The sequence below is a fragment of the Perna viridis genome, chromosome 1, assembly GCF_037379345.1.
Source record: "Perna viridis isolate PV_CMFRI_1.1 ecotype Kerala chromosome 1, ASM3737934v1, whole genome shotgun sequence".
NCBI classification, from domain to species: domain Eukaryota; kingdom Metazoa; phylum Mollusca; class Bivalvia; order Mytilida; family Mytilidae; genus Perna; species Perna viridis.
This window is the reverse complement of record NC_142445.1, coordinates 69,219,284-69,227,831: the sequence shown is the minus strand read 5'-3', so window position 1 is coordinate 69,227,831 and position 8,548 is coordinate 69,219,284. Positions and strand designations below refer to the sequence as shown.

The window sequence follows — 8,548 nt, the reverse complement described above, 5'->3', positions numbered from 1 at the left end:
CCAGTGGATTAATATTTCATATTGTCATATTTCCTTTATTATGGAATGCCCTAGTGTATTCCATAGAAAGAAGAGGACCTTTGTCTTATGTAGTAGAGAGAGGCTGTCCATTCATGACACAGTAAGCGATTTAATGGCAATGGGTATAGACTTACTATGGGGACATATCCTCCTTACAATGATTATTTTATATAACAGTTTGTATGTAAGCGGTTTTCTCTCTCTCTCTCTTTTCCGTGAATGGGCACACGTCCTTTATTCGCATGCATCAGGAATAAAGGTACGAGTCTGTTTTCTGCATGATGGCATATACTGCTCATTTTTTTTACACCATTCTATTAATCGAACGTTTCTGTCTATCTTTAATAATGAAAAAAATAATGCAAAAAAAAAACCTTTTTCGCCTTTTAAGGATAATAACTTAAACATGGAACCACCATAAATTTTCAATCCAATAGACATTGTCGTAGGCGTTATTTAAGGTCATGCTAAAGTAAAAATCTAGGACATTTATTGTCGAGATAGTTTTAGTCAAAATGTTTAGTATGTAATTATTATGTTCTTGAAACTTTGCTTAATGATTCTTTGTATAGTGATCTACATAAGTGCATGTTTCCTTCCCTCCTTCACAACCGTATTTTCCTAACATCAGAAGTGTAAACATCAATTTTTAAAATAAATGTACAGATTTATCAGACCAGACTATATAAATTTCAGACTTCAAATATCGTTTTTGACAGATGTAGATTTATTCTAAAATATGTTGATTACACTTTTGTTTTTAATGATATATAGAAGTTATAAAACATTTATCCTAAGTTGCACTTGTGTTTGTGTGACAAAATGCATATAAAGATGCATTTAGCAATGTTCCAGCGGCTAATTTAATGTATTATCAGAACTATTAATAAAACATTTCATTAAGGAATGTCCTAGATATTGACTTTGCTGAACCTTAAATACATGGTAAATGGCTAAAAAGTGCAAAAAATATTGTTTACCTTTCAAGGACATAAACTGTAACAAGGATATAACTGTTTAAATACAAATGGAGACGTTTGTAGGTAGTATCAAAAGAATCAATTCATCAATTGCAATCTACTACGGTTTTCTACCTGCCAACTAGGTCATTTTTCACCTATAATGGGAATAACTCAGTGAGTCGCCCCACACCATTAACTAAACGGGGATATTTGTAGGCCCTATAACAAGAATCATCAATGAAACTTTCTTTTTCTCTATCATTGCTGTGAAGATATTCGTGGCTTAAACTGCTTAAACGACTTTTTCGCATTTCAAGGCCTATTACTCTATAACGTTCTGTGTATTGATGGATTTACCGTACAGGTCCGGTCTTTGCTATAAACGTATTCTTAATAGTATAAATGGTAAAATGTTAGATGTTGTTCAAAATATATATAAGAATATTAAATCCAATATTATTTATAACAAAGGTGCATCTGAATATTTCCCATGTGAAATGGAGGTCAGACAGGGTGAAACTTTATCTCCTTTTTTTGTTTGCTCTTTTTCTCAATGATGTAGAAGATTTTATTGGTAGACATGATGCACCAAGGTTGTCAACAATATGTGATGAGATAGAAAATGAGCTAAATTTGTATATGAAAATTTTTATTTTATTATATACAGATGACTCAGCTCTGATGGTTGAAACGCCAAAGGACCTACAGAATCAATTAGATATTTTTCTCCTGTGAAACTTGGAGACTTAAAGTTAATGTTAACAAGACTAAGATTCATTGTTTTTGTAATGGTAGATTGCCCAACAATATAACATTACATTTCAATAACCAAAATATCGATATTGTTAAAGAGTTCAGGTGTTCTCCCTTCAAATAGTGGAAAATTTCAGAAAGCAATACAAGGACAGGCAGAAAAGGGACTGAAGGCTATGTATGAGATACTCAAGAGAGGTAGACACCATAACCTATTGATTTTGATAAGAGAGTAAAACCTATATTACTATATGGTTCAAAAGTTTGGGGCTTCGGAAGTAATGAACCAATAGAAAAGGTTAATCTAAAATTTTGCAAAATTTTGCTACATTTAAAGTCTTTGACTCCAAGTGTTATGGTTTATGGTGAATTGGGTGGCCATCCATTACTTTTAGATGTAAAACATAGAATGGTAACATACTGGACAAAACTTGTTTCTGGAAAACAAACAATATATTCGTATGTAATGTATAAATTATTGTGCAAGATACAATCAAACCGTGGTATTTCATTTCCATTGCTTTTTTATGTTAAAAAGGTACTTGATGAGTGTGGTCTTTCTTATGTATGGATTACTCAGACTTTTTGTAGTGATACTGGGTTAAAGGCGGTGGTTAAAACATGTTTATTAGATCAATTTCAACAAGAGTGGAATGATATGGTTCATAAAAGTGCTAAAGCTATAAATTATAGAATTTTTAAGAGAGATCTTGTATTTGAGAAATACTTAGATATTTTGGAAGATAAAGATTATATTTTATTTTGCAAATATCGGACCACTAATCACAGACTGCCTATAGAACAAGGTCGATGGAATATCATTTTAAGAGAAAACAGATTATGAACACTATGTGATGTTAATGATGTAAGTGAGGAATATCATTATATGATGGCATGTTCTTTTTTCTAGAGTATCGAAAAAAGTTTATCCTTACAAAATTTTATACTAGGCCAACTGTTTGTTGTTTAATGAATTGATGTCTTCACATAACAAAAATCAATTGGTCCAAATATGCAAGTTTATACGTTTTATTATTAAGAATGTGTGCTCTCCTGGCTAAACACATACTTTATGATGTAAATACTGTAAGTACATGGAGTGTACATATTATGCATAATATCTCTGTACCTATGTAATATGGTGATGAGAAATAAAGATATATATAGGGTTGGAATAATTAACAGAATTATATATTAGGTATGTGCCGCTCCTTGGTATAAGACAATAAGCTGTAGGTACGTACCCGTACCCGTACCTATGAATTAATTAGGTCACAGGTACGGACCTATTTTTGATATGAATGGATAAGAATCAGAACATTTGAAACATCATCCAAAAATTTCAGAAAGAAACTGGTCTGAATGTGAAAGTAGTTGTGAGTGAGAAAGGGATATGTTTAAAAATTCTATAAATAATAAGCAACAAAGCATCACACATCAAGATGAACGCTTAAAGGAAGTTGAGGAGAGGAATATCAAGAGGCTCACGCATCAGCATTTATATCAATTTTAATCTAAATCACAATCTATAACCAAATTGCAAACTACTGAGGAGATATGGTATGGCATATTCATGGCCTTATTTATATGTATTCCAATTTGTAGATATCTTAAAGGTATCTTCTGTTTTATAAGAAAGTTTATGAGATATATTAATTTTCTATATATGACATCTTATAAAAGATTACTTCTACAACGTAAGAGGTTGGAATTCCGTTCCTCCATACTCCAACCTCTTACATCCGAGTGCCATTTTGCATAACGCTCGTTCCGACGTTCTTTGAAATCGACTGAATTATAGTAAACTATTTACCATTTAAAACGTTTTATACACTTTCTTTACTATAACACGGGAGATCGTGACTAAACTGAAGAAAAACAAATGACCTACCTGATAAGAAAATTGAGTAATCCTGGAAATCCTTTGTAAATGCAGTTAAATTGAATTTCATATTGGTTTTTAGATGTTTGAGTGTGTAATTTTGCGAAACGAAATATTAAAGTAACCAACGAATGGCCTTTACAACTTTAAGTTCGTTTTGTCAAAAATATACTGTATTCTGTAAAATTAGTGACCTAATTCACAATTGCTGGTCATTTTGACACCTGTCTTCATTACAAATGTTTTATAGGTATTTAACAAATATTTAGGATTTCTATCGACCGATTTCCGGTAGGTTTAACTTCTTTAATGTAAGTAAAAGACTTAAAATATTTTAAAACACATGTTCAGCTAATTCACGTTTGCGGTGGCTATCAACGTGTCAGATGTTAGAGGTGAGGATGGCACCAAGTCAGAAAATAGCTTGCCATACAACCTTTACCATTGCTGGAGTAATAAAAGATATGAGATATCTTATATAATTTAGTTTATAAGATATCTCATCAACTTTATAAGATATCTTATTAATGTTTTTGATAAAAGATCTCATAAAATTTATGAAATATCTTAAAAATGATATAAGATATTTTATATGTTTTATGGGATATCTTATAAAAGAAAGTTTATAAAATATCTCATATAATTTACAAGATATCTTATTAACATCTTTAATGTAAGATATCTCATAAACTTTATGAGATGTATTGTAAAGTATATAAGATATCTTATATGTGTTATAAGATATCTTATAGAAGAAGGTTTATAAGATATCTAATTAACTTTTTTTAGATATCTTACTCCCGTCTTCATTTAGAAAGCCCCTGACAACTATTCTCGCGGAAAATAAGTCTTCATCTTCTTAGTGTTTACAGTCGTCACATTAAGGTCCAGACTTCATACATATGCTTGAAATAAAACCCCCAAAATTTTGTATAATATGACACATTAGGTCCAAATACACAAATCATTTACAGCATGATTGTTCTCCACCAAAACAAGGTGCTCCACGAATAAGATTTAAACTGGACTTCATACCAAAGGTCCATTCTCCCAAGTCAGGGTTTTGAGTCCACCCTCGCTCCCTCAAACCCCTGACTTGGGAGGATGATCAAAGGTCATGCATTGCACATTGAAGATCATCACATTTAAGCTTCAAATGGACACTACCTTCACATAATATTGCTAAAGAGTACTCAAGGGAAGCAAGGTTATAGCGGTAATCAAAAGAATGTAATCCAGGGACAAAGACAAGACATGGAAAACAGACATACACAACAAAGAACATTAAGTAACTAAAATCATACAAAGTAACAAAAGTAAATGAGCAACTCGGACTCCACTAAAAACTGGGAGCATGGACCAGGTGCACCGGTAGGGTAAGCGTCCTCTACTTTTCTAGAAACACCCACCGAGTTGCTCATAAAAAGTCAAGTCCGGGGTAGACAAACGAGGAAAGGAAAACTATGACCCGTTGAATAAATCAGTTTTCATGGTGCTGATGGATACACCATAACGATCCACGAGTTCATGATGACGACCATAAAACTTCTGTAGTGATGACTTCAATCTTGTAGCAACATAACCCTCTTCCAGAAGCCTATTTGTTAAGAGTTCTAGCGCGATATAAAAAAGTCAGCGTAGTTTCGGCAAGCTCTGGCATAACGTATGAGTTGTGATATGAACACTCCATACGCAGGAGCCGAAGGGATGTTGCCACAGATGAAAGGAAAGTTGACAATTCTGAATGAAAAGTCATCACGTTTGTCGTAAAGTTTGGTCAATAGTTTTCCTTTACCATCGATTTCTAAGTGTAGGTCAAGATATGAGGCTGACTTCACAGTGTCTGTAGTATCCTTTATCTCAGGTTCCTTTGGGTAGATGCGATGTATCAAATCCCCGAAATTAGGATTGTTTAAAGATAATACGTCATCTATATAGCGGAAACTGAGATTGAAGGATCTAGCCAAACGATATTCTTTCTTTCTGATCAGGTCAGCTATAAAGTCAGCCTCATAAGAGTGAAGGAATAGGTCAGCAAGTAAAGGAGCACAATTTGTTCCCATTGGAATGCCGACCGTTTGTTGAAAAACACGTCCAAGATGATTTGGAATTATTTCTTACAAAGTATGAGGAATCTCTACCAAAAACTATATATTTGTATCTAGATGTACCATCTTTTTTGGAAAAAACAACGATGTATAATGTTTTTAAGTCAAAGTCTTGGCAAGCAAGATAGGGTAAACATAGGCATATGATTGCTCGCTTCTTGTATCATCAAGAACTGCGTATGGTTTTCATACAAGCAACTTGCCTAAAGAACACGCCATTTGGAATCCATAAGCAATAAAAGAAAGATTTGAAGGAGGCTTATAGACAGGGTACGAACGCTGTACTAGTTTACAAGATGTTAATTGATGGATCTCGGTACATTATAGAAAATGCTATAGTAAGACAAATTATGTCTGAACAACCAGCTTTCTTTGGTGTCATTTAAACACACGATGACTTTCCTGCTTTACTTAGTTCTTTAGAAATGTCTATCAAGCGTAAAAGTACGGACAAAATGAAAAACATGCATAGTACTATTTTGTTGATTTTTTACAAGCGATTTTAAATATTACAGTATTATTGCGTAAGGCTTTCCATATTGGCTTAGTTATTGGTCCAAGGCTAGCCTTACGGAATTAAACCTTTATTGACTAACTAGTCCAATACGGATTTTAACCAGGCCACATTTTAATCAACAGTTTTGATCATCTTGATATTAGTCAATAGTTAGTCAATAAATGTTCATATTGAATGATAGGGCAAGAAGTGACAAAGGAGGTGATAAAGTTACTTGTAAAAATACTTGTGTTCTGTATTTCTGTATACACAGTCCTGAACTTTTAAAATTAGAATTTTTTTAAATACTAAAATTCAGTCGTCTTTTATCAGATGTTCATTTGCCATCACATACTGCTTTTCACACAATAAAAACTTAGGTATTTTTTATTATTTCATAACCGCGAAAAATCCTATTTTCTAATTGGATAAGAGGTGGTCATGTGTCATTCTTAATTCCACGATAGAATCTCCACCAGTCAATACCACGAAGAAAAACGGAACAGAAAACCGGTCATTATCAGAACATTTCACGATAATGACCGGCTGGTGAAGGTTAATAAAACGCAGTTGCGAATTAGACGTACGTGTGACTAAGTCACACTTCTTTAAGTTTAATTATGCGTACAACCAAAAAAAATAAGGATATGGTTCCTCAATGAAATAAACATAATAGTTGTTAATTAACTGGTCAATATCGTGATATTTAGACTGCGATAATGACCGAGCAAGGACAAGGTCATTGTCGTAGTCAATACCACTGTCCCGTGGGCAGGCAGTCTACATATCTCAATATTGGCCAGTTTATCAACAATTATTATATAAGTAATGATGGGACTATGAACAGCTTTAAAGGGTCTGATATAAAGCAAGAACAGCAACAAGGATATGGAATTTCGTTGTAACATTGATGAGCAAATTAACCTTACTCGCGCTTGATCAGACGCTTCGAAGATGCTATATTAGATTAACTCCGAAACTTAAATTTAGGTAATTCAAATGAAACAATGAATGAAAATTTAACAGAAGATGAAATTCTCCGCTGTATTATGAATCTAAAAAATAACGAAGCCTGTCGAGAAGGAATCCATCAAATCAACAACAAACCGCTTGTGAACCTTTTAAGCAATTATCTTTGACACCGGAATATCACCCGACACCTGGTTAACTTTTAATTATTCAACTCTCGATAATGTTCATGTGAATTTTACACTATTCCAAATCCAATGTATTGTGCATTTATTGACTTCGAGAAAGCCTTCGGTAAGGTATGGAAAAATGGCCCATTTTATAAAATGTAACTGAACAATATAAACGGAAAGAGATGTATATTCAATAGATATAGTGATATTAAGTCATGTATTTCATAATGATAATTATGTCTATTTCAGATGTGAAACGTGCGAGACAGGGCGAAAACTTGTAACACTTTCTCTCTGCGATGTTTCTAAATGACTTAGAATGTCTTTTTTTTTTTGTATTAGAAAATATTAATGGTCGTAGTACTTTATATAAATACATAGGAAGAGAACTAGAAATATTTATGAAAGAGTTCATGTTATTATATGTTGATGGTATTGCTTTACTTGCTGAATCAGTTGAAGATTTACAACGCAAGTTAGATAGTCTCGGCAATTATTGTGATATTGGAAAACGAAGCTTAACGTAGCAAAAACAAAAATAATGATTTTTGGTCTTGGTAGACAGAAAAGTGATTTAAACTTCGTCTATAGAAATTTGAAATTTGAAATAGTTCTAGGGTTAGAGTTTAACTATCTTGGAGTCACTCTCACAAAACTTGTAATTTCGACACTACGAAAAGAACTAGACAGACCAAGCTCGAAGGGCAACACTTATATGAACTTCTGAAAATTGGAAGATCATATACACTGTCGGGACTATGCTTCAGTTAGAGCTTTTTGACAGTCTATACTTTTGTATGGATGTGAAATATGGTGGTTTGGGAACAATGATTTCAAGAAGAATTGCTAAATAGATTTATTTTGTTTATATATTTGCAGCTATGTGAGAGAGAATTATTTCCGTGACGACGTTACAGCATCTTCCACTGTTAACTGGGTTCAGTTGGTACACCAAACCTTTGTAGACAGCTATGTTCCTCTAGAGTTGTTCCATGGTTTAGTGACGTGTGGTAAAAACTTCGCGTTGTATGCCATCAACCCGTCGCCTAATATCTCTGCTAGGCTAAATGCAAATTTTACTATTATCCCAGGTGTGGGAAAATAAATGGCTTTTCATTTGAGTAGTTTTTAATTTCGCGAACTTCAGGAAGTTAAAATTTTAGACCATAAGAATGCTATTACTT

At 33.1% G+C, this 8,548-nt stretch overlaps 1 protein-coding gene across 1 annotated transcript in view; it reads left to right on the top strand.

Annotated features, from left to right (window-relative positions):
* Positions 1-8,485, top strand: part of LOC148630151 (uncharacterized) — a 32,357-nt gene extending 23,872 nt beyond the window's left edge. Inside the window, exon 3 of the mRNA XM_088561947.1 lies at positions 8,244-8,485. Within this exon, the coding sequence (XP_088418073.1) occupies positions 8,244-8,469 (226 nt within the window). The 3' untranslated portion in view covers positions 8,470-8,485. The remainder of the gene's footprint in view (positions 1-8,243) is intronic.
* Positions 8,486-8,548: the final 63 nt, after the last annotated feature.